The sequence below is a fragment of the Tetrao urogallus genome (genome assembly GCF_951394365.1).
Source record: "Tetrao urogallus genome assembly, chromosome: 8".
Taxonomy (NCBI): domain Eukaryota; kingdom Metazoa; phylum Chordata; class Aves; order Galliformes; family Phasianidae; genus Tetrao; species Tetrao urogallus.
The window spans coordinates 24,154,376-24,182,113 of record NC_136821.1 but is presented as its reverse complement, the minus strand read 5'-3'; the positions used below and the strand labels follow the sequence as shown (position 1 = coordinate 24,182,113).

At 40.0% G+C, this 27,738-nt stretch overlaps 1 protein-coding gene across 1 annotated transcript in view; it reads right to left on the bottom strand.

Annotated features, from left to right (window-relative positions):
* The window catches only part of PARD3B (par-3 family cell polarity regulator beta), a gene marked incomplete at both ends in the record, with an annotated part of 368,067 nt that overhangs the window by 265,654 nt on the left and 74,675 nt on the right, over positions 1 to 27,738 (bottom strand). The window contains one exon of the mRNA XM_079539163.1: positions 23 to 194. Coding sequence (XP_079395289.1) covers positions 23 to 194 — 172 coding nt within the window. The remainder of the gene's footprint in view (positions 1 to 22; positions 195 to 27,738) is intronic.

The window sequence follows — 27,738 nt, the reverse complement described above, 5'->3', positions numbered from 1 at the left end:
TAACCTCACAAAATACACATACCAAGTTTCAGGGCAGAAGGAGTCACTTCAATCTCGCCTCCAACTGGTTGAAAGGCATCCAGCTGAGCTGCTACCTCTGTCTCAAACAGGTCTGGGCTATTTCTGTCTGTCACATTCCCATTGGTGCCATCAGACTTACGGTGAGGTTCTTGCTCATCATAAACAGCAATCAGCTATGAAAACAAAAGATAAAAAAAAAAAACATTTGCATATTTTAAAGTGTTCCCAAACTCACTTTTTTTAAAAATAAGAAGTGATCAGTTACAAGAGTAGAAAACAATCTTTCTTGAGAAGGCTAGTAATAATAAACATTCAGTAAAGCACATAAGTTTGTGCTTAAGCACATTCACTTCAGTGTGACTTAAGTACATGCTTCCGCATTCCTTGGTGATGGCGTGCAGTTCTCAGAGCTAGCATGCTATGAATAGGGAATGTCTTCTGTTGTTCCAAAATATTTACAGCTGAAAATGCTTAAACACACAAACCAGCATTTAAATGTTGTGGGTAGGAGGGTGTTGTATTTCTTTAAATGTTTAACGCTACTGACTGACACGCTGGGGTGATGCAACACAGCCATGGAAGTTGCATGAAGCAAGCAGGTAAAGCTTTAGTTTATGAACACATAATAATTTTATTAAAAGGACAAGTTGTAGACACCACAATGACAGAGTAGAATTCCCTTAATCCCTGAACCTGTGCCTCTGTAAGAGCATAACGTAGAGACACATACACATGTATGCACTCGCAGATCTATCTTCAACAATTTCTCCCTATTCTCTCCCGCAAGTTTGTCCCACCTACTTTGTTTCCCTTAGTTACTGGTTATCCACAACTTCAGGCCCACAGGAAAGCATGGACAGGCTGCAAACTCTGCTATCCAAACTCACATTAAAGTTGGTACGGAAACAACAAAGACTATGAAAATAATTCGTGCATCAGCTAGCCTGGCCTACAAGGAACTTCCTCTTGGTCCCTACTACATACATCAGACACAGCTTCATCAACAAATGGCTTGTGTGTGATACAGTTCCAGAAGCCGGATAAAAAGAATAAATTCTTAATGAATCTAAAGAAACCAGACAACTGTCTGCTCCCAGCCAATGAGATACTCAGCACCGCAGAGCCCTCTCCACGAGGGAAGATGGCTGCAGCAGTTCAGCCCAAGAACTTGTCCTGCCTGCTGCCTTATATTCTCCTCCCACTCCCATGATAAACACTGCCTAAAAACACTAAATTAGCTTCATCTTTAGACACCCATCTCTTTTTTTTTTTTTCCTGAACTCCTTAAGATTAACAAAGCTCTATTTAAGTTCAAATTAGCAAGTTCTGGCTAAGACCACATCACACAAACCCAATTAGGCAATGTCATGGCATCTGAAGGAACAATTTAAAGAGCAGATTTACTACACTACCTCAGCCCTTTGTGTTATTTTTACGCAGATATGCTCTCTCCATAAAGATGTTAGTAGATCAAATCTCCTCTGACACTTCCAAGACATGTGTCAAAAATTATATCCTGTGATAAGCAGTATATTGAAACAAAGAGACAAATATTTAAAGGACCTCATTTGCCTAAGGGAACAAATGAATGTATGAGAGGGAAAAGAAAGGAAAAATAAAACTCCTGAAGTGCTTCTAAGGAAGAAACTGACATTTTCAGGTCCTTCTCTCATTTATAATTTCATTGCTAGAAGTGTGTCAACTTATATTTACCACTAGCACTTCAGAAGTGCAAAAACCCCTTAAATAATCAGGTAGAAAACTGGTTTTTGTTTTTTTGGGGTTTTTTTTTTTTTTTTTCCTTTCTAATATGGAGTCTTTCTTTTCCACAACCACGCAAATGGCTTTTAGATCACATACTTTGTTTTTTATTAATCCAAAACTTATGGGAAACATTCATCTCAATACCAAAAGCTACACTCTCCAGACTTTATTACTGCACTTTAAAGGAAGCTACTGAGACATTTGCATTGCATTTACCACCAGACATCACTACTCCTTGCAACTACACACACTGAAAAAGGCCATTTTGGAGCCAGACGCCAAGAGACCATGATAACTGCTCCAGCTGAGTTCCAACAGCAAAAATGTTGTTCTTTCCGGTTTGTTTTTAACATGACTTCCCATATTGTTGTTGTTTGAAAGTCCATTGTGATTCAAGAACTTTTCACGACATTTGCCCATATTTAAGAGGGTTTTCCTTCTTACTCACTTTTGCCAGGCAAACCACTTAAGGAAGTGACTATCACATGAGGAAATTTGAAGGCTGTGTGGGTTCATTGCAATGAATGGACTAAAGACAGTAGGATACAAGATCTACTTGAGCATTTGCAACCTAGCTTACAGAGCTCAGATGGGAATAAAGTGCATTCCTCCATCGGATAAACCTGAGCCTCTCCATGGTTACACTGCCCAGTATACTAAATGCTGTATCCCTGTGGCACACTACACTCATTGGCCAAGGATGTTAAAGGCCAAAAGCAGGGACCGGATCAAAACACTTTGACAAACTGAAGGGAAAAATCAGCAAGAACCATTAAACGGAAATATGCAAGCACTATCTCAAACTTAAAAGACCCTGAAACACACAGTGGTGAGAAGAGATCCACAAAGTTAAGCCAGGAACACCGGCATCAGTTAGAGACGTTTTAATTACAGAGCATGGAAAGGAGATACTGTAAGTAAAACATGAACTAGCAATAAGGATTCAATGTCTTTCCTTACCAAGGAAATAAGTAACCATTTTAGGAAACAAATGGTGCTTTAAGAGAGAACTACACAAAGACTGCAGCTTCAAGAGAGCCTTAGCAGTGGCAGTCCCAACGGAGTAAATACACTATTGATAAAAGTATTACAAATATCAGCCTGAGCCTGTCACAGGGAATGAAAACTATTGAAGCTACACATATCAGCTATTCAAAAATAATTGCAGTAATTGATATGTTTCCAGTATAGAAAATCCATTAATAGAAACAGACTGCAAACGCTTCCTGATGAAAAGAACTTCAGGACACATTAAGAAATTCACCCCAATCCTATCACAGCAACAACACTGTTGCAATAGTAGTTTGGTCTTTACCAGTTCAAAGACCATTTCAAGACTTGAGCTCCATAGGGCAGCTGATTTTTTTTGTTTGTTTTGTTTTTAAACAGATTAAGATATAACTCCAAACATTTGTGAACTGCAGAAGTTTCACAAGCTCTCCTTTGAGGTTTGATGTGCTTACTGTACTCAAGTGTCTCAACTTTATAAAGTTTATTTAAGGAACATATGAATATTTGCCACCAAAGTTACCTACATATTTCTGTATCCTGGAACAACAGGATACCCTACACTGGAAGGACCCTTAAGGATCACAGAATGAATCACAGGATGAATCGGGTTGGAAGGGATATTAAAAATTATCTAGTTCCAACTCCCCTGCAGGGAAAGAACTGTCAATTCCAACCCCTGGCTTTACGCAGCACCACCCAAAACCAAGCCCTGTACTTGAGAGCATTGTCCAAATACTTCTTGAACTCTGGCAGCATAGAGCCACGTCAAATGCCCTGGGGAGGCTGTGCCAATTGCCAGACCACCCTCTGGTGCAGAACCTTCTCCTAATCCCCAACCTGACCTCCTGTAACACAGCTCCTTCCTTCCTACTTACAGTGACATAGCCACACCATAAGACAGCAGTAACAAACAGTGCTATTTTAACACCATTTTTATTCATAGTAAATATGGCAAACTTATCACAAGGCAGTTTACCAAGGTCAAATGCTAATTTTGAATTGTGTCCTGTGGCATTGGTATTTCAATATTTTATTGACAATCCAATTAGGAAACTTGCAGAAAAATAGAAGAAAATTGAGTAGAAATCAAGTGGCTCTATTCCCAAACACAGACCAACACACACATGTTCAATGAAGTATAACAGAGCTGTACAAAAAGGTGAGTTAACAGCCAAGAGGAAGACAACCTTACTGACTAATGGGTCTGAAGGCAAAGTAGCAGCTTCTTTAATGCCAAAGAATCACTGCCCACTGAGCAACAGAAGGCTCCCCACGAAACCCCCTCACGACAAGAGGCACTCCCAGCCCACTGTCCTGCTGCACCCTGCTCAGCACCACTGTGCTGCGAGACATCACACACAGCAGCAAGCAGGGGAAGCACTTCCCAAGACACAGCTGCACAATCTGTGTTTCAGCGCTCACAACTTAAGCTTCATTAAAGATAAATTGTGGAGTTCCAGAATTTCAAAGAAAACCACCACCACCTCTGAGCAAGTAGCACTACTTCACAGATCTTGCCTTATGGCATTTGGCTGTTAAACCAGTAACAACTGGCTTTCCCTTGCCCTGGACACCATTCTAAATACAAGGCTTTGTAATTATTCCTCTTTTTGCGTGATGCTTTTGACAATTAGATTACTGTTACACACTTTTTAGCCTTATTATTTTACAGCTTTTCTGTGCTGAATTAAAAAACAGATATAACTGTTTCCTTTTTGTACCAAAACACCATGCATGTACACAGCACTCCAAGAAGGAATAAAATAAAAGTTTGCTTGCAATTAAGTTAATCAGCTTTCATTCACAGTTAAGATAAAATCCCTAAGAGAAGTTCCCAAGCACAGACTAGCATCAGCACATCACTGATATGATTTTCAGCAGCTGGAACGATGCACTCAAAAGCACCGGGAAGAGTTAATGCTCAGCTTGTACAGAATGTTTCATTTCAGTTGGATGGAAGGCTTTCCTCTTCCTTTTCCCCATATCCAGAACATCTACTTTCTTTATGTTCTGCTCCCTCTATGGAGAATGAAAGCTTGTAAAATTCTGTTTGTTTGTGGTGTCTGTTTCCCTGATGCTTCATTACTTCAATTCTCACTTAAGAGGAAAGCCCGTCTATGTGTGTTGGTGTATACATCTATACACACATCTGCACACATACTTTTTCCAACTATCTATATTTCTGACAGCCAGTACTCCTGTGGGAGCGATTACCAGGTACCTTTAAAAACAATTTCAGAAAATTCATTTTCTTCCCCTTTTTTTCCCCTTCCAATTAAAGACTTTCCACACAAAGCACTCACGTCTTCACAAGAGCTATTTTGGAAGGGTGGATTAACAGCTCAGCGACTGTTCCACTGAGCTTCATGACATATGGAGAAAAGATGGCTGAAGCTACAGCAAAAACCAAGTTTTCCACAGCATCACATTACCTTGCTCTTTGACCCTTCAACATGGGCTCCCTAAGATTTAAGCTTTTATTTACCCCCGCAAATACACAATGGAGGAAGAAAGACACGGGGTGTTTCTGCACGTAACATCTTGATGACAGAATACAGCAAAGTTCAAAATAAGACTAGAAAAGATCAGAGGAGTTTGCACCTGCAAACAACCAGCCACACAGACAGATGGAGACAGACTGCAGCTGACAGCAGCTGAAAACAGCCTCCATATGGCCCACGCAGACAAGAAGAGATCTCCTTCCTCTTCTTCCCCTCCTCCGCCTCCTTTCTGCCTTCCTTTCAGGAAGGTTACATGTTTGGCCATGCTGGATCCCAGACAGCACCCTGCTGAGCTACCGACAGCAGCTTAACAACCACGGGGAGCGCCGGTGCTTTGTGCTTACATACAGCACAGGCTCAGTGCAACAGCAGGTCCAACAGGAGTGCTGCAGAACTTTCTCTATGGGTTATGCTTTACCCTCAACTCTGCAAGGGGACAAAACCACTTTCGATCGAGACAATAAAACACATTAAAGAGTGAATTATAAGCAAAAAAACTTCAGAAAGGTGCTGTGGAAACTTCCTCAGAGCTCCACAAACTCATTAATGTAAAATCAGATTTTATATATCACTTATGAAAAACTTCAGTTCAAATGGTTAAAAGATTAAAGTCCAGTAATAGTATGACATAGATAGAACTAAGGTAATTAAGGTACCTCAAAAATGGATGAAAGAGTTATTTAATTTTTCAATTTAAAACTTACCTGGAGCTCTACTGCCTTCCTTCAATGCTCTTTCAAGGTATTCTTCTGGCACGTACTGATAAGTATATGAAATGGCTTTCCTGTAAAATAGCTTGCCTTGGAATTACTCTAACTTAAAGGCTGTCAAAGAAAAATACCCATGTACATACCATATGGCAGCCTTCCTTCACACCTACATATGAAAACAAATTAAAGATACATCACATGAAAGCTATGGTGATTAGCCCATCTTGTTTACCTACATGCCAAAACTATATATACCAAAGTGTCTTCCCAAAGACCAGCCAACACTTCTCCTACTCTTACTGTTCAGATATCCTTCAGTACCAAAGCTTCTAGTCTGATTTGTTAATAGAAACTATGTCGAACTCTCATCTTGCTACTGAATTTGGGTTGCTGCCCAAGTTTAACGATCCCAAGTTTCCAGGTTTCTAACAGCTTCTTAACACCCTGTTGTAATTTCTCATTTACTTTTATTACTATTTATTGTTAATTTGGGAAGGTCCTAAACTATTCTGCAAAGGTTAAAAAGCCTCTTAAGATACCATGCTTGAGAAAACCCTTTTGTGCATGCTTCTCAAAGTCTAACTGTTGTGGTTTTTTGTGTGATATCCTCACCTTCTGTTATTTCTCTGAAGCTGATTTCATGTTTGGATTTTTTCTTTTTTTCTTCCTTTCTTTTTGGTTAAAGGTCACAGCAAAAAAAAAAAAATCTACCTCGTTGATGAGACCCTACCCACTTTCTCCTTCCTGTCCAACCTGCTCCTTTGCAGCCCCACGTGATGGTACTTCAAACAATGCAGCTGATTGGGTACTTAACATTGATATTTGTGGCAAAGTTTGATGAGCCCTTCAAGCATGACCGAGATGTAATTTTTTAAACCACTTAGTAGCTACTTGAGAGCTGTTATGGAGATCCATAGTAACAATACAGACATTCCTTGAGGGCTGACTCTGGGTAGCTTCCCTGGCAGATATAAATGCTAGTGCTAAAATGTCAAGGATTTATAATTATGATGGCGGATGCATAAAACACATAAAACAAGCCTTATTAGAGTTGATTGAAGTAAATATACCAAAGGACACTTCTCCTTTCTTCTGTAAAAGATTCATGTTTGGTGCTATTTGTAGCTTGTCATAGTCATTATGTTTTCATGTGAAATAGCTTGAGTTTTTCTAGATAACAAATGCCCTTTGTTTTCAGTCCTATATCAAAGGAAGAAACAAATGGAAGGAGGAGGGCAAAGAACAGGATTGATTAAGTCCTTCCTGGTTACACTGAAGCTGACTACTTTCACCTACACTGACTTTGCAGAGGACAAACTAATTTTTGAGATTCCATTTAAAACAGAGCTGGTAGAAGATATCAGTGTAATAACTAATATCGAAAACTGCGTTACTCACTAGAAACATGTACGTACAATGCACTAATGGCAACCCGCCTTTGAAAAGCTGAAACGGTGCCCTGACACAAGACAATCTTGTCTGTAACAAAGGGAAATAACAGTTACTATATTATGGCTACATGTTGATAAACGTTCACTTTTGTAACATAGTATCTTTCATAGTACCTTAAAATACCACTTTGACTGGGATGAGCTGAATACCATACGCAAACCTCTTGGGGACTGCACCACAAAAAAAGGCAGTGTCATCACAAATCCAATCCTTGACAGAACAAGCACAGAAAACCCAAAGTAGTGACTACTATTTGGAATCATGAGTGGACAAGTAAGGCTGCAGCGTGGAAAGCCAAAGGAAGAGATTTCCTATTGTGGCTCAAGGTGTTCCTAAAGCCTGCTCCTGTCTCAGCAGGCACCTGCTCTGTCAGAAGCATCCAGCAGACTTCTCCAGCCAACACCTCCCTGCCTTACACCCCCTTTCGAATGCATTTGAAGTCCCAGAAAAGCTGCTGAATTGTAAAAATCCAGCCTGGCACACAGGAAAGTGTAGTGGAATGAGCCTTCAACCAAAAGCAGGCACAAGTGAGGAAAGAAACAGCAGCTCTCAGACTTGAACTCTTCTCTGCTATGGCTTTGTAGCAAGGTTTCTGAAGAACCCAAAGTGGGAGCAAATAAGCCTTAATCCAGCCACGAAGGAACCACATGTATGGTGGTAGCAGACAGTCACACTTACCAGCATCCACTGTACCCGTTCTTCCTAGAGTTTCATTCCCACTCCACTCACACCCTGTGCACGCTTTTCAGACCATTCACATATAAATCTTCATGGACTGTTAACTCCCAACAAATACCTATCAACTGTCTTCACTCTGAAGCTAACTGTGGTCTCAGGGACTGAATAGAGCAGAGGAGCTGCTTTCCCTTGACTTGATGGCTACAGCCCTGCCACCAGCCAGAGGCACACTGAGCCCTCCCAGCCACAGCGGCACACTGCTGACTTTTCCACCTGGGCCACGAGTTGCTGGCCCCCTGCAAACTGCAGATACAATCAGTGCCATTCAACACACCCAAGTAAATTCCATAAAACCATTTACATTCAGGGTGTTGAATGAATAAAAGTTAAAAAGTCAGACCAATTTGGAAGTCCCTCTTCCTCCATCTCCCACCAATTTGACAGTATGCATCATACGAAAACCAGCTTTTGCTTCAGCCACAATTAGTAAATGACAGCATATGAATTAGCTGACCATTTGTTTTTAAATAGCTTTGATTTTTTTTCTGAGGACATTATGGGATGGGAGAATGCAACTTCAGGAGTGGGAAAAAAAAGCACAAAATACTTGAATTGTGAAACCCATCAGAAAGTGCAAAACCATCTGCACAGCACAACACGCAGCAACTTTCATTAGTATAGACAGGCTTGATAAATCTTGGGACGTTGCCACACGTCATACAGTTCTCACACTGTGTTTGTCTGTGCAGAAAAACATTTCAGTATTTACAACTGCCAAGAGTCCTATTCTTACTGATGCCTAGTTTAGTTAGACTGCATTATTTGTCCTGCCTCTGACAGTTTGTGTCTCAGGCTCCAGAAAGGCAGAAGCAAGCTTACAGAACTGGTTGTCACCTCAATGAGAAAAGGTCCGTCTGTAACAATAAACTCATGCTATCAGTCTCTACTAGTTTGTTATTAATTCTGTCAATAAACAGTGTTCCCAGGAGGTTTCTAGCGCATTGTTTTTTTTTTGTTTTGTTTTTGTTTTGTTTTTTTGTTGTTGTTGTTTTTTTAAAAAAAAAAAAAAACAGAAAATAAATACCTACTGCCTTTTGTGCAACAGCCTCATTTTCCCAAGTAACAGCCCTACAAGCCTCAGCAACAGCCATGTGTTGCAACTGATCTTGGCCTAAAGCAACTATATTCATACAATACAGCAAGCTCATAAATGTTATGCCACTTACGTATAACATCTGAGACAGGGGGAAGGAGGGGGAAGGTGTGGAATGGAAGGGGAAGAGGATAGTAGTTTGATGGAAACATCACGGACATCCTTGGAATTCCTTTGCAGTTGGCTGGATAACACGCTTTGTGATACCATATTTATTAATAAAGCCAACCATTATCACTCAGAACTCTGTTTTCTAACATACATATTTTAAAAGGCAAACTAGTTGAAGAAGTTTACAGCAACTGAAGAACATCACTACTATGAAGTGAAGCTCCCTCAGAAGATCAATACACTGTACAGTAGCAAAACATTCAGAAACTTTAAAACAAGTGTGGTGGTTCCAAACACTGCAGTTCCAGAAATACATGTTCTCAAACGAACCATTGGAACAGAAGGACTGGAAAAAAAATATTTTGACTTGACATCTTAAAGCACCATTACTGTGAAAACAATGAAACTAAAAGTAAAATTTCTAAAGATAGTCACAGCTCTGGCAACAACAAAAAACCCTTCAGTGACAATTATTCATTTCAGCAATCAGTTCATAACAGACATCCTACTGCTGCTTTCCTCATTATACTCCTTAAAAGAACAATCTACATGTTTTAAATTTCCATCATTTTTTACCCTAGAATTAGCTGCCCACAGCATAATTTCAGAGTTTAGTTTCTTAATTTTTCCGTAAACAAATTAAATGCTGACATCATGTTCAAGATACACAGCAAAAATTTATGTATTATTCTAAGGTTTTCCAACTGAGAATCCAGCGAACGACTGTCAAGAAAACTTTATTTACAAATTCAGTACCAGCTGTGTATGTATACCTGTACGTTGTTTATCCCTCCCTCCAACAGAAATGTGCTTGCAAACAATAGCCTCCAAGACAGACCCCTTCTACCATCCACACATTGGTACTTGCTATTCCACGAACACATCCTATTTAAATGCAATACGCAACAAAAGAGAACTGCTACTTAAACATGTTACAGCATTAGAAATGCTCTTTTCCTTCCAGAGCAGTACAGGACCTACAATATAAAACTAAAGCATTCTCTCCACAAATGATACTATAATTGCTCATTAGATGGATTTTGACATGTTCTTCGTTTCCAGGGCTGAATTCAATGCCTTATGAAACACCTTTGAACATTTACTTGATGAAGAATTTTGTAAGTTTAACTGACTACAAGTCTGACCTCTGAACAATGACTAAGATTATCTTACTTTCCTTAAGAAATACTATCTCCTGTCCAAAGCACCTAAAACTCAGCTCTTCTATTGTATTGAACATAGCATACAATATTATGCATGGTTTCTTACCTACATTAATTTAGCAAAGTCTTCATTAGATAATTAAAGAAACACTGAATATACTTAACTAGAAAGTTGAATTCAATCAACAGATTTATATAATACTTAGATTAAATAACCAAACATTGTTCAAATGTCATCTGAAGCTTTCTGTTTTAACATCTTCATGCTTAGGGCATAGTTGAATATTGATTGCAGCAGTCTGGATACTCTGCAAAACAGTGATATGTCTTGGGAATAAATGACTTCAAACTATTCAGACCATTACTCAGAAATTTCAAATGTGATTTTTGAGAGAGAGGCTTGCTCATTCATTCCCCACTCTTCATTACAAATGATAAAGGAAACTATTCATAAAGCAAAACATTTCTATAACAAAAAATTCAATGATAGATGAAGCTTCACTTTCAAAAATAAGCTGAACTACCCAATAAACAGGACAATGAGAGAGGAGTAAAATGCCTTCAGCTAACAGAATATTCTCAGTTTCAGCCATCAGGAATTTATGAATACTTTGAATATCACAGGAAGCGATTAGAACTGAAGCCACAAAACCAGTTCAATATTTCAGCCTTCTCTGAACAAACAAGCCCGTAAAGACCCTGTAAAAGGGAGTTTGTGTTTCCTAGCTTCACTGCTAGCCTGAGTGAACTCACAGCAAAATCATATTTGCCTATCTCACTACCACTGCCTGCTTACCTAATGTTATTTTAATGGTCTGAAAAACAAACACTGAGGTTGGTAGAAAATGCTAATGGAATTGACCACTCCATTCACTGTCTAATTTTATGGAAGAATTTTGAACACCATTTCTCCACCTCCAGAAAAAAACAAAAGCAGAGATGAACATTTAAATTAAATTTAACACTTAAATTAAATTAAAATTAAGAGAGGAACATCCCCATTCCTCTACAGCAGTCCCTGCATGGGTAGCTGGGCTCCCACACTCTGCAGCAAGCCCTATCTCTGTAATGACACACTGCTCTTCAAGGCTTACTGGGATTTCCAAAACCCACAGCGGGGAAAAAAAAAAAAAGAAAAAAAAAAGTCCTCAAAGAGAAGTTCCAGACAGTATAACACACACATTCATGCTGCCTTGAATCTTTATCCTCCAGTCAAATTATTTTCTTTTCAAGAAACCATGAGTGTTTTTTCACACTTAACTGCAAGCAAGTCTCATGGGTTCGTACCAGTGTAAGTTAAATAGATTTCTATTAGTAATTCAACAGGCACACACATTGCAGAACCTAACACTGGAGTTCAGGAAGGTTTCCAGAATAACTTCACTTCTAATTTAAAGGTCTGGATGCCCAAGATACTAGAAAATACACACACACAGAGCAGCGATGAATGATGAATGGCAGCCGCAGCTGGCAAACCCCAGGGTGTTCACTCTCCATTTTGACACAAATTGAAATGAGAGAGGTTTAAGAGGCAAAACAATGCTCCTCCTTCCTTCTCTCCCACTATATCTGCGGCCTGAAAGCTAAAGCAGGGTGCCCATGGTGCACATGGCCCCCGGGCTCCAGGGTGCTCAGGAGCTACATGCCACAGGGGTTCCCTGCACAGCAATCTGGGCTTTAGAGCAGGGGAACAGAAAATAACAGAAATTTGTCTCTTTAGATACATTAAGAGGCACAGTGGAATCTGTCAAGTGCTTACTATACAAGATACTAAAACAGAAGAAAAACACTATTTTTCCCCACATGTTTGCATTTGAACTTAAAATTAAATCTAAGCGTAACAAAAGCCAAACACAAGGATATTGCAGCATATCATGATGGGCCCCACAGCCCCAACAGCAATTCTGGCCGAGTTTATGGTTAAAATCTATTTTTTGTTGTCTTTTCCTATACATGCTTTACATACCTGGGAAAATTACATAGCTTTTAATCAAAATGAAGAGTGCAGAGCTGTGCTTTGCAGTCCTCAGCCTCTGCACCTTCAAGGCTTTCCCCAACAGGGAAGTGGCAAGGATTCCACAGCCACTTCCTAACCTCCACAAGGCTGCTCAAAGGTTGCACGTTCCTGTGAAAAACCTTAAAGGAAGCCTCAAGCTGTCAAACAGAGGAAAACCTCCAGCAAACCACACGAAGCTAAAACTGCCTGAAGAGAGAATGCTGAGCTGCTGGCAGCCATCGCTGCCGCTCCTGGGCACAGAGCACACTCTAAGTTTATCTAAGCTACTCAATTCAACAGAAAGTTCATTCAAAGTGAAAATCATTTGAGAACTGAAGAGAAGAAAGCTTGCAGCTTTTCTCTTTCAGCCCCCAAAGCACTGGACACAAGGGCTGAGCACCTTGAGCTCCGAGACCGCAGCTGACTCCTCCGGGCCTCAGCTACACTATTAACTGCACAGAATATCACGCACCACCAATAAACTGCTCTGTCCACACAGCACGTTTACATGATAAACTCTAGATGAAGCTCTTTCCAATATACATCCAGAACACTGCCCATTTTTTTCTTAACTAAAGTTCATTTCACTTCTCTGCAGCTTTAATTGAACTCCAATTTCTAAAACTAGCTTGACAGAAGCCATGAAGAAATTAATATTCTACTAAATAAGAACTGTCACTCAGCATTTCCTAAGCTAAATGTAAAAATTAAGACTCTGAATAAATGTATGCTAAGTATCACTGCATAAATATGCATATAATGCATTTTCCTCCTCATAAAAAATGTTAAATTTAATGTAAAGATATTTAATTGCACATCAACGTTTTAGTTGTGATCAATCACAGAATATCTTTTATTTTTAATCTAGAAATATATTTATTCAAATCCAATCACCTTAAATACATTTTTGTTTACCATCACTCAGACTTCAGTCGCTTCACTCTGGTTATGAAATGGGATCTCAGGAATTAATTGGTGAACCAGATTTCTTATCCAAAGGTGCATCACTGAGGGTCTACCTACACACAATCTCTTTGCACAAGTTTTTTTGTTGGTTTTTAAATGCCATTGAAATATTCCAATCCTATTAGAATGCAAATATAAAGGGGTAGAGAGAGCACACATAATACCATTAACATTCAGAGATTTCTTGGTCCCCATTATCAGATATTAATTCTCACATTAACTGATGTTTGGGGAAAAATTGAATGAATCCATTAGCAGCCACATTACAAGTGAACAAAAGAGGCAACAAATGCTGATGTGATCAGGTACCCAGTCCCTGCTGACAGCCGTGGCACTCAGGAGCACAGAGCACAGCTTCAGCTTTCACCGGGCACCAGGCAGGTAAGGCCCTTGGTGCTGCAGGATGCCCTGGGCAGGGTCCCCCCCAGTCACAGCATTTTTAACAAGCTTCCAAAACCAGTCAGTTTCTAGAAGGTTGCCTTCAGCACCTTTTTTAGCCATGATGTGATACTTTTGGGGGAAAAACAGAGCATTGGTGTGGGTGAGGAGCCAGCTGCAGTGCCAGGGACACAAACAGCACTTCTCCATCCCAGCACAGCCCTGACTCCTAGGTGGACAGATGAAGGGTAAACTATGATAAGCTGACAAATTGTGAAATTTAAAGTGTGTTCTTCTACTTAAAGTATCCTAAAAAGAAATATGAACTAAGCGTGACCAGTTCTGATACTAAGCAAAAATACAAAGCATTTGATTTTCATTATTTAATAATGCAATGCAATAGAATATAGAGTATTTGTCTATGCTATTAGTGGCTGACAAAAAAAATACATGCACTTTATATTTCAAAAAAAAAAAAAAAAAAAAAAAAAAAAAAAAAACCACCCAATCACACAGAACATCTACGTTGCAGCTCCTCGTAAGTAAACCCCTCAAACCCTGCAGCTCCAGTGGACAACCTGCTATAAGGAGCAGCAAGAAGTAGTAGCCCATTCTCTTCCAAAGGAGAAGGACCTTCCTAATGCAGCCTGCTTCCTGCACAAGTGAGCACAGTCTACAGGAGTAGCAATTAGATTTCATTCAGGATCTCAGGAGATCCTGCTTTCAAGAACACTGAGCTCTCAAAGAGCACACAGAACTGCACTGCTCTAAAAAGTAACACAAACCCTACCACGTACATGTGAACACTTGCACTTCAATTATTTGCTGAAATGCTTTATTGGAAGCATATAATTGAGTCTAGAGAGTCCTCTGTGCATCACTGAGCAGAAACCTCTCTCCTGCTGAAATGCTCTCCAAAAAGCACAACTCCAGCCAGGAGCTCTTTACTCCTTTCCTTGTGAACAGAATTTCCATACCAGGAGATAGAAAATTCACAACTGATGATTCCAGCTGCAGCAGCTCTTGCTCTGACATCCATATACACCCTAAAATAAAGACACTCAGCTGTGAGGCTCATATGTAGAAGGTGGTGTCAGAAAAAAAACATCAATATCTATGTGGCTGACAAGCATAACAGCTGAATTTTTTCATGAAATAAGTTTCTCAAAATTCATCAGTTTTCTGACAGATCAACACTACACCCTCTCCCAAACCTCCCACTTAAATGCACTTTTACAAAGAGGGAATAAACTTCAACAGTCTTTATAAAGCAGTTAGGTCTTTCGCAACCCATCATCACTGTTTCTCTAAAGTAGCAGAAAAGTAGTCACTAGTATTTCAGTAGTCAAAAACATGTAGAAATCAAAAGAAAATGCATAATTCAGTAGGTAAATACTAATAAAAATGTATGATCAAATTCTTTGATATGCGCTACAGGGACTTAAGTTTCAATGGCCTCAAATCCTCTAGAAACATTCACTTTTATTTATTGTGCAAGAGGGATTTCAAAACATAAAGAGGGCACTAACAGGTCACTGGGGAAAAAAAGAACATAGCTTCAGTACAGTTTGGGCAAAACTTCTCACCAAACTCAATAGGAGCTAACAGATGAACAAACACCTACAGCGTGCTCCAACAACAGGGACTGGTGAACTGGCAGAAGTGTTCAGGAATCACTGAACAGCTGCTCTGAAAGCTGCACGTGGAGAAAAAAGTTTAACAAATTCAAAAACCAGAATTAACTGAAAAGGACCATCATATGAGAAGCAAGCATATGCAAAATGTGTCCTGCAATTTTAAGGAATACGGGACTTGCATTTAAAAATGAGGGGGAAAAAAAAAAAAACAGAAATACCTTCTTGTATTTTGGTCACAGAAGAATTCAATTATAAATGATACCATACTAATGAACCAGTACCGATTACTATTTCTTTTAATTAAAAGGTATGCAAAACCAACAAATAAAAGGCATCAGAGCTGAGTAAAGATCAGCAGTTCAGCTTCAATGTTATCTACTGCACATCTGCCACGCTGCATTATCTTACTGCCCGAGCATCATTTTGCATTTCAATGCAGTAGCTCTATCAGATTAATGCCCAAGACATTTCAGCTGTGTTTCAAGTAAATAAGTGGACATACAGGAATATTATGCACGGCCTGTATCATTGACACTAAGCAAAGAAAATGTGATTAGCACCAAATTGCATCTGACAGAGGAATCAGAAAGCTGTCAAACACAATGACATGGATTCAGTATTTAGAAGGTAAAAGGAGGAATAAAGAAGCTGGCCAGTCTGGCAGGGAGACAGCAATAAAACACAACAGCTATGATAAATTAATTCATTTACTTATGAAAAATTAGAGGCTTCCACACACGGCTCTCATTTATAATCTTGTCAATCTGGCAGAGTAAATAAAAAGCCTATACAATGCACACAGTGGGAGGGAAGAAAGGAACAAAAGAGGCGAAAAAGCAAAAACAGATTTTTGCATTTAATCTCACAGAACCATTTCTTACATTGAATCACACCGGACCGAGCCTTTGATAGCAGTGACTAACACACAGACCCATTAGAGCAGCGGTTACTGTATGCACGAAGGGTGCACAGAAAACAACGCTGAGATCACTCAGAAGCCATACAAAGCAGAACAAAATTTTCCTGTGCAAGAGATACTATTACTACGCTTATCAAAAGGATGCCAGAAAGAACTACGGCAGGCAAAAGGTGGACCAGCCCCTGGAAGCAGCATGCCCGTTCAGGCCAAGAACAACAACCATCCCAGTACCCATGTCCCAGCAGAGCTGCACGGAGCACCACCACGCGTGCACACCAACAGGGACCACTGGCAGCACCAGCACAGAGCGATGCCAGGCCTGCTCTGCTTTCTGCCATTGCGCTTGATCCAACCTTCCTCCTGAAGACAACCTTCCTACACTCCTCTGCTGTCAGTTCCCAGCACCCAGAGAGGGCACAAGCGATGCTGGGACAGCCACAGCTCAGGCTGCTGAAGGACATTTGGGAAACAACCACTCAACCTTTAATCGGTCAAATTCAGCCATAACCTCAAATGAATTTTTAATTCCTTCATATCTGATTTTACAGTGCTTTGAGAGAAGCAATTTAAAAGGCAGCAGAGTATGCATCAGTGGCAATATAACCACTATTTTTAAAAAAATTGTTTAATCACCTCTACATCAAACATCTTAAAAATTAATTCCAGATTTTCATTTAATTTCAAGCCTTCAAGTAATACAAAATTTGCATATATAGAAGTCTACATGGCCTACATTAACTCCTCAGAGTATAACTAGAGCAAGAAAAAAAAAGATGGAATTGCACAGCATGAAGTTGCAGGAAATACTTAGTGCACAGTGAAATTCTATACGAGATAGCTCCTGGTAAGGACAAGCTGCTTCCCACCACTTAGCTGCCCTTTCAAAGCACATCATAAGTATACTCTTCACCATGAATACCTTATTATTTTGCAACCACTTGCTCTGATGTGGAAATGCTGTATTATAGCATCACAAAAGCCTGCCTTATGATTAAACCTGCTGCAGTGTACCCTGGAGCAGGGCACTTGCACTTCTGCTGCTTTTATGGTATGCAACCAAAGAAAATAAAGCAAAACATCTAACCAAAAAGGTGTGTTTAAAAATATCTTAAAATACCTACAGCTACATTTGCAAAAGGGTGCAAAGCAGATTACCACAGTTCTGCTGTCACTGAGAATTTCACAGCTGGCCAGGATACCAGGCATGACCAGCTTTTCAATGACTATTTGAACATCAGCTGCTCAATTAAAACAATTTTTGTAAAACATTTTCCTATTATCTTTTCATCTTCACTACTGCAAGGAAGTTGCCCACAGTGCTGAGACAAGGAGCAGATCACAGACAATATGGTAATGCGGCAACAAGCACTTGTGAGCAGATAAGATAAGGCCTGAATTAACCATTCTTTACTTCCTTTCTCTTTCCATCCTTTCATCTTCTGTCTCACTCTTTCAGCACTTGCCTGGTGTGTTTCCCTTGTTCAGGAACCGCCATGAACTCTTCATCTTCTACTCAAGTTTCAGGAGGTGCTTGGGCATACAGCTGAGCTGCACACAGTATGAATTGCACTCCACATGCTTACATTTCATTCCTAATCCTCACACCCAAGAAACCGTACCAAGTATTTAAATATTGGCATTCTGAAATATCTGAAGACTTCAGAAACGCAGAGATCCCTACACAAGACTTCATACAATCACAGAACGGCTTCGGTTGGGAGTGACCTCAAAGATCACCCAGTTCCAATCCTCCCACATCACAGCATTACCAATCACTAGATCAGGCTGCACAGGAACCCATTCAGCCTGACCTTGAACTTTCAGAGATGGTGCACCCACAGCTTCTCTGGGCACAGACCGGGGGCCAGGACAAGTCTAATATGGGAAACTCTCAACCTCTGCATTGAGCACAGCAAAAATTGCCAGAGATTGCAGCTTCATGTAATTGCTGCCGCCTCCCAACAAACAGCTCACTGTAGTTCCACGCAAGAGCAGCAGGGCCCCTTCACAGACAGCACACACCCCACTCCTGCCAGCCCAGCCAGCAATCGTTGCTCCCCAGGCCAGGAAGCACCTCTGTAGAACAGGGTTCAGAAGTAGGGCCGCCTGTCAGTGCAGCCACTGTGGCCCTGATGGAACCCAGCCAGCACAGCAGCTCACTGCATAGGCCAGAGTTGTGACATCTGAAGCCCGTTGAGGACTGGCTAGCGGCACCACTAGGACCTTCTAACAGATTCAGTGTTATCCCAGAGCCAACACAGCAATAAACTCTCCCTTCATCCACATCAAGAACTACTGCTGCTTCATCCTTTTCTTCCAGGGAGCCAGAGATGAGTCACAGTGACAGCTCTCAGAAGAAAAAAAGCTGAAAAAACAGTATTGCTAGCCACATGGAGAGCCAAAAAGCAGCCAGCAGCAATGGCTTCGCTCTCCTCAGACTCAGCCCTCCTGAGCTCTAACAAAGAGCTGCTTCTGGTCTCCTCACAGGGCTGCTGCATGACTGCCTCCCTCCCACACATACCAATTTCATCTCACAGTTCTTCACACGCTCTCACATCCAAGGTCAAATCAAAACTGCGGGTAAAAAAACAAAACCAAAAACCTTCTCCAAGATTCATCCTGGTCCTGTTCTGCTCCTGAGTGAAGCTCAATACAGCTCAGCTCGCACCCTTAGCCACTCAGCACCTCAAGCCACAGTGCCATGGAACAAATATCACTGATGAGGGAAGGGGAAAACACGCCAGGAGACAGCACGTACCTGAAGCCATCCCTCAGCATCATCACCAGTGACTTTGTGGAAGACAAAAAGAACCAAACCTTCCTCCCTGCAGGCAAGTTTGGAGGCTAACAGAGGTCTGCTTAAAGGAGGACATAAGGATAGCACGTGGAATCAGTGGGATATGAACACCAACACAATCGCATATAAATTGCAGAACTCTTTTTTGTGTGCAGTAACAGCTGAATTTCAAAGCAACAAACAGATCATTCATTTAAGAAAATCTTCTCAGAAGGGACATTGTAAGATATTAGCTCATGTCTCCTGGGAGCAAAGGGTCAGGTCTACATCTCAGTGCTGTGGCTGCAGCCCAGGGAATAAGCTCAGACAACGGTCTTTCCCATTTTCCCCAATTTCTTCATTCCTTATGGCATTATGGTATCAAGGGTGATCTGCATGGATTAATCACTATGCCTTCAATGCAAATATCTTCCAGAAAAAAAAAAAAGAAAAAAAAAGAAGAGAAGGAAAAGCTCTGGAAAACAAATCCAAAACACTTCCAGCAAAATGAGTTTTTTAGAACCTACTTTCTTAAAGAAAGGAAACTTGACAGTCCTTTAAAGCAATGCACTAATGCAAAACTAATGATAAAAGAAATTGATTACTCTGTCTAGATTGCAAGCATTTCATATCATATAAGCTATTAGCAAAATAACAAATACCATGTTTTTTATTGAAAACACATGTATACAGATCAACAGATTAAATGTCAGCCTAAATAAATATCTAGTGTTAAAGGTGAAATATTAGCTGACAAACGGCAAGGAAATTCTAAGTTAAACCTTTCTCTCCATTTTCCACATTACATCTAAACTTCAAACAGAAAGCAATATTGCAACCACTCTCCACTACAGCAGGCATGCAGAATAAACCAGGCAAACCAGGGCTGTAAGCAGTGTATCAGCAACACCTTTCAACTTCTCTTTTTGTCAGCCTGCATTAGAACAACAGCACAACTTTTCTATTAATTGACTACATTTGTGCTTTCAGCTCTCCCTGTACCATGGGAGAGCACCTTCCCCCAGTTTCTTTGAATGTAGCAAAAAAGTCCCTCTCCTGAGAAGCAATTAAGACTGAAAATAATAGCGTTCCACAGAGGGCAAAGGGAGTAGCATTAGATAAATATAGAAAACAAAACAACAAAAAAAAACTTTTATAATTAGATTTGAGTACTTCAAAACAATTAGAAATTTGCTACATTTTTCAGAAAGTAAGCTAAGTAATCTGCGTTCTATAGAGCAAAACATTCTTAACCATTTTATTACCTGCTTGGAGTAATTGAGCAGATACAGCTGATACAGGTGCATTGATTTTTCTATGGGTAATCATCTGACATGTAAGCTGCAACTAACAACTCTACTTCATGAATCTAGAATACAGAAATACCTCCCAAATGTATTCTGATACTAAAAATCCTTTAAAATGGACAACTGTATTGGAGACTATCCTTAATATATTTATGTCATAAAACATTTTGAAGTAACTTCATGCAGCACCCAATGCACAGATATTTAGAACACTAACCTAAAAAAAACCCCCCAAACTCCCCAAAAACTACTCCAACTACTCTCCATAATACCAGTACTACTCAAAAAAACATCTCCCAAAAAGCAAATCATCCTAACCAACAGGCATCAGATGCAGATTAAATTCACACTGGCATTTAGATCAATGATAAGCAGTATGCCAGAAACAACATCTATTAGAAAACACTGCCAGCACAACAACATGGTCTTGTCTGCCATGGGCTCCTGGTAGAGCAGTCCTGCAACAAGCCTTGCACCTACTTCAAGAGAGGAACAAGGAAGAGACAAGGAAGATACAGGAATGAGATGCCAGAAAGGATGCAGAGCCCTTTTTTCCTTTCTTTAAATAGTCACAGGTTTCCCTCAGTGTTTCTGCAATATGTCAGGTGTCAACACCTTAACAGATTTTTTCCCCCCTCCAGATATTAGCTTTCCATTTCACTTGCTAGCACCCAGTTCCATAACAGAATACTTGATATTATCTACCTTATCTCAGGAGTCAAGATGCCAACACAAACAGTTTATGAACACCTCCTAGCTTGCCAACATAACTGAGGATCGGTGCTCCTGAGAGGAGGGTGGGGAGCTGCATACATATAGGACAAACAGGCTTTCATGCTGTTGCTACACTCCCTGCAATGAGTTAAGAATTCTTGTAAAATTGATCTTGATCTAAAGGATAATACTGATTGTTTATGAAAACCAAACCATTACTGAAGAAATCCCTGAAGTTACCTAAACATTCTTTGAACAGTTGTATTATTTATAAAGGAAAAAATAGCAGCCAAAGCATCACTTATTTTCAGCTTCAGACCCTGACACCCAGACCACACCTGAGATGCACTTGAGAAACTACAGAAAACATCTGAAATGTATTAAACAGTGAAATAAAAACCCACGTACGTGAGTTCTGCCTTAACAGTCTTCTTTCAGTTAACCACCTCCAAAAAGCACTGAGCGGAGTGTAACTTCAGCATTAAGGAAGTATTGCTTCCACATTCAGAAGAAGCCTAATCCCACTGACTAACCTGCACAGTCAATTCAACGTTCTCCAAATCCGTACTACTTACATAAAGCTACGCATTTCTCAGGTTACTGATATCAACAGTTTCAGGAAACAGTAGTTTTAGAATTCACTGGAGATCTTAGGAAGAGGTGGACTAAGTAAACAGTAAAAAAAAAAAAAAAATCAGTCTTAAGAAAAATTTCTGAAAAGATCCCAGTATTTTATCTTGCCTAGTGTTGAGACTTTAAAAAATAAAACATCAAAATAACAAACACCCAGTTTGTGACAGCATTGATTTCTCCATCCATTACTATTAGTAACTGAGGCATCCGTCAGTGCTTCATGAGGCTGGTGGAAAATCATGACAGAAAATACATCTCCCACGATGGAATCCACGTCCCTTAGGTCACACTGAACACAGAGACCAGGAGGAGAGGCCACGGCTCTGCGCGTCCCTGTAGCCCAGTGCACACCTCCAGCTGCCTTCCCAGCAAAGCAGCCCAGCAAGAAGTAACATGCCATCAGGTTTTTTGACTTTGGCTTTTAACAGCTTTAATCAACTCCAGCCACCACACCATCTCCCTCAGCACATGCAGTCTCAGCAGCTCTAACCCCTGGCAGAACATTGTGGCCCTACCTCACATCCCAACAGACAAACCAGGATTAGCTGCCGTGAGAAAGGAGCTGGCTGCTCGAGAGCTGGTTCATACCAGCATTGAAGCACAGAAGTTCCAGCCTGCTCAGATCTTTATTTTAGCATACAAATGAGGCCAAGTGGAATTATTTAGAAGAAAAAATGCAAAGGAAATGTTGGTTTAGAAGCAACTCAGACAACAAAAATCTCTGAGATCTATGGCAAGCCAGAGGAACCCTCAACATGGAGTATGTCACTGGCTCTGTGAACAGAATATAAACTGCTCTGGAACAAAAACTGACCATACCAACCCAAGAAAAAAAAAAAAAAAAAAAAAAAAAAAAAAAAAAAAATCAGACAAAATACAGATATCTAACAGCCAATCACCAAAACTATATTTTATTAAAATTACTACTGTTCAGCAAATAAAAATATATCAAATATTTTAACTTAAATTAAACTCTTAAAGTGAAGCAACTACATTTGTGATAGAAGATGCTCTACAAGCATCTAAAAAAAGTACATAAGTACATATCTGGGTGGGACAACTGTGAGTTAATGGAGAAATTGAATTTTCACTATTCAAAAGGGGACACAAACATTCTGCTATGACATCTGTTCTTAGGTTCTACTGCAGCAGAATACCAGAAAACCACCAGAATTTTAGCTGTCAAAACAAATCCTCAAATTAAAGAAAGGAGGAAGAAGTACGTGCTGAACAATTGCACACTTCCAGCAGCACAAGGCTAGCATTTATCCAGGGAAAAAAAAAAGTACTTAAGAAGCACGAGTGCAGCCCTAACACTCAGCCAAATGCTGGAATCATTCCTAAGTTGGAAATGCTCTCAGATGTACACCCAATTTTACAACAGTTTTCTGATATCCACTAGAAGACCTGAAGTCAGACTCACCAATCACTTACTACCGCTTCTGTGGTATACAAGCCCAGCATAAACTCAAGAGCAAAATCCCCACCAGCCCTGGCGTGTTGGGAAGCCAAGTGCTTCCAAGGTGTTCCACATAGCTCAAGACATGGAGCGCATTGCTCCTACTTCCAACTCTAAAACAGAAAGGCAATTCAAATGCTTTTCAAGTTCCATGAGGGATCCAAAACCCAAAAATAAGTATTTATCACGAGCTGTCTGAGAACACCAACAGCAGAAGCAATAAGATTATCCTGTATATTGACTTGCAATAAGGACTTGCAATTCTGCCTGGCATGGGAGCCCTACAGCAAACTGGAGCTTGGCAGTGCCAAGCAAAACTTCTCCAGAGACGAGCAATAGAAAGTCTAGGCACATACAGCAACACTCCTTTCTGGAAATCAAGTAAGATTCCTGTGCACTGTGCCTTTAATTTTATTCATAAATTTGATACAGGTATTTAAGTCAGGGCCACGCCATTTTATTAAATGGCTGTGAAACACACAGTGACCATGCGAACAAATCACTGACAGCATGGACAAACCATGCAAGCAGGAAAAGTCAACTGAGCCACCAAGAGGATCCTGCCTGAAGGAAGACCAGCCAGGAGACATCCTGCTGCAAGATGGGCCCCTTAAAAATGATGATAATCATGTTTTGGAGGTAGTTTTGTTGGCTTCCACACCCCTCAAATAAAAAACAAAAACATTTCCCTCAAAAATACTCAAGATTTGTTAAACTTAAAAAAACAGCTCGAGCAAAGCAGCTTTTATTTCTCTAAACTCATGAGCCACATGTAGTTATACTCTGAATGGAGAGAAAAAAAAAAAAAAAAAAAAAAAAAAAATCAATCTTGAGTTTTCCAACAATCCTCAGTTTCACTTCTACTTTCTCTATTGCTACCAACACTTCATATGCAATGTTTTGGAAAGTGCAAGTGCTATGGCACTGATTCTTGAGGAGAGAGTTTTTAAAAATTTCTTCTTTTAAACAATAATTCTCTCCTGAACAATCCATTGTCGAGTTTAAACCCATAGCTCTAAGGGGAGAAAACTAGAAAATGGCACTTCAGAAAAACATGTCAGCATCATAAGGGAATTACAACACATGCTGTTTGGCTAACACTTAATGTACCAATAAATACTGTGCTAGAACAGAGATAAACAGCCCACCTAACTTCAAATAATCTGGCATTACAAAACCCAGCATTCTCTGACCACCTCTGAAGATGGTTCTTAAAGAACAACTTGAAAAGAATCCCGTTACAGCTTTACAGAAGCTTTTCAAATGAAATCAGTGGTGTTCACACCACGCGAGTTAAACTGATGGCTACCAAACCCAGAAGTCCTGCCACTGTACCTACCAGAAACAGTGCACAGTTCGCAAAGCTGAGGATTTCACTGCCAACAAGCAACAACAGTGGAGCAGGGTCTGTATGCCAGCCTGAAACCATCACAGGAAGAAAAACACAGCTTAGATTGTCAACACCTCCTTTGAATCTTTCTTTTGAAACATTGCGACTATTTCAAAATAGAAATTGCCACAAATATAACCAAAGTAAGTGCTGGATACTGGAAGTATCAATGCTTTTTAGGAAAAAACAAAATCCCAAAATAACAGAATTACAGGAGGCACCGATGAACACAGCACTGAGTTGCATCAATGCCAGTAACTCCATGCAGGCACACATCCCATCAGGTCATCTCAATACGTATTATTTCTTCTTGAGGCTAAAGACTGAAAATAGTCACGGAAGGAAAAGACTTTTCAACAAGGGCGTACGTCTTATAAAGCAACTGTTTGAGTTTCATATGAATGAATTAAATTCCTTGGCGCACATACACATTGTTTTATACTTCTGCTATGGAACTGAAAATCCAATACTGACATGTTGTTAATCCCCAGCAATACCTATAATCAGCAGTTACTGCTGCATGTGTTAACAGGTGCAAGTCAGTGCATATTTTTCCATATTTTATGAAATATATTCCATGGTATTAAGGAAGGTAGGTAAGTCAAACCCTTCTCCTCCCTCACAAGCTAAATGTGATACAAGACGGCTGGCACAAATTAGTTTGTGATTTGATCCGAAATGTTTCCCACCAGAAAAAGGAAAATTCCCAACTGTTTTTGTGATTTTATTCTCTTGCATAACTGTTCTACCTACACCACGCAGAGCAAAACTGACGTCAAGCAGCAGTCATTGAGTTACTTCCAGAAATCACAGTTGGCAGTTTCTGCCAAGCATTCACTTAGCAGGAATTTGCAGGACTTCCAGCATGCAGGGCAGAGATGCCCAGAGCACCCATCTCACGCAGGTGGCAGCAGTCACGCTACCCAACAAAGGCACTGCTGGGCCATATGTTAGCCAGGGCAGAATAAGCACTTGAGCTGGAAAAGCAAGTGGTAGACATGCTGAGTTCCGCATTAAAGATGCATCTCTGCAGCAGCTCACCGAGGCCAGCCTCACAGCCTCAGACCTGTGCTGACAGCAGCCCTGCCAGGGTTGGAACTGGGAGATCTCCTGAGGACATACCTCAAGAATGGTAGCGTCAGCACCAGCAGATGCAGCATGATGAGTTCTCAAGTGGGAAACTTGTGAAGAATTCTAAGAAAATTATCTTCCTTTCATCCCAGGTTATTGCAGAACACTTCCATTTCTCTGAGTGTACATCAGTTGTACTTTCTTCCTTGGGAGAACTCCAGTAAAATGTTACACAGAACTAAATACAGGCTAATCTTCTTTTCCTCCTCAGTAAATAACTCCTTCCTTATGTAACTGTGATGCGTGCTTTCTTTCATGGTAATTTTCTTCCATTCCCTCTAGCATCAGATAGACAATAATTCACATTCTATTAGTATTGACATCCCTTTTCAAGTTAAGTTGCAGAAAAGGAGTTATTCTCCATCTCATCCCCAAAGATCAAGATTTTACTATGAGATGTAGACAATCTTGTTATCAAAACCAGAATTATCAAGTGTTTGTTTTGATGCCTAATAATACTGCCATATTTAATAGAGTGTTTCAATTCACTCAACCTAATGCAACCTAAAATTCCTATCTGCCTTGGGGGAAAAAATAGCGTATTTCAAAAAACAATTACAGCAATTGGTGCCAGCCCATCTGACTGTCATCTTTAACACAGCAAAGTCAAACTATCCAAAACTCACTATGAAATTTGGCAGAAAAACAAGTTAGCTCAACAATCTGCCGTATTTACTGTCTTCATTATAGAGACCTTTCACATAGCCTATGCAAACATCTATGTTCACAGAACCTGGGTGCTCACACTATTAAACATCAATGCAATCTGTGTTTATGTCATCTCCATACTAATCAGATCGATTATTTCTGATATATTGCCCTATCACACCACCGTAACGCTAACCAAACTGAACTACAGGGACATGATGCTGATATATAGATGTTTAATACCACACTTCTCTTTTTTTTTTAAAAAAAAAAAAAAAAAAAAGCATTTATGAGCACCACTGCCACAGGAATTAACAGAACCGTGAGCAAATCACAAGCATTACACCAGCTCTGCAACCAGTTTGTCAGAGGCCACCAAAAAATGCAATCCAGAATAGCACACCAAGAACAACCTTGAAGAGAAATGAGGCTGGCCGTTCTGCTTCACTTCTAAGAGGCAATCAGAGCGTGCTGCTTGAGACACCCCAAGAGTGCCTCAGGATAACAGCAGGATGCTGAGTAACAGCCGTGTGCCTGGTCGATCCTTACAGAACTTTCTCACATGACATACTGAGAGATAACCTTGCAATTAAAAAATGTCTTTGTGAACATTACAGCTCTGCAAACTTCTATTTCTTCATGGTTAGTCACTATCTACTGTAGTATTCTTGTATAAAGAAATCTAACTAAGTAGTCATTATCTTTTGAGTTCTCTTTCATCTGTAGAACCAACTTGCATTATTTCTGGAGCTTCATTACTCTCATTTACAGCTAGTAAACCAAGATATAAACTGTATCTATCATCGAGTCATACTTCATATATTACAATGCTGTTAAAAGCATTCCAGTTCATTTATTAGTCTATTATTTAATGAAGCTCTACTCCACCTCAATCTATAGTGCCAAAAACAAGTCCAGGAAAAATCTCCACATTGTCCCAAAACTGACTGATGCAGATAGAAGAACGCAAAATTGTTTTTAAACACATTCTGGTGCAACTTTTCTTTTGTGCTAAACATCATTTAACAATTTTTTTTAATAGATTATTTTTTACAAATGTCCTTTTCTTCCCCACCACCTCCTCCTTTCAAATGAAAAGGGTTTCTTTCAATGCCAATCAACATTTGTACAGCAGTTTTTTTTTTTTTTTTATTTTAGCATCCAGAGTTCTCTGAGATACTGCAAACAAGAATAGGGTGAATCCCATTCAGTCCAGTAAC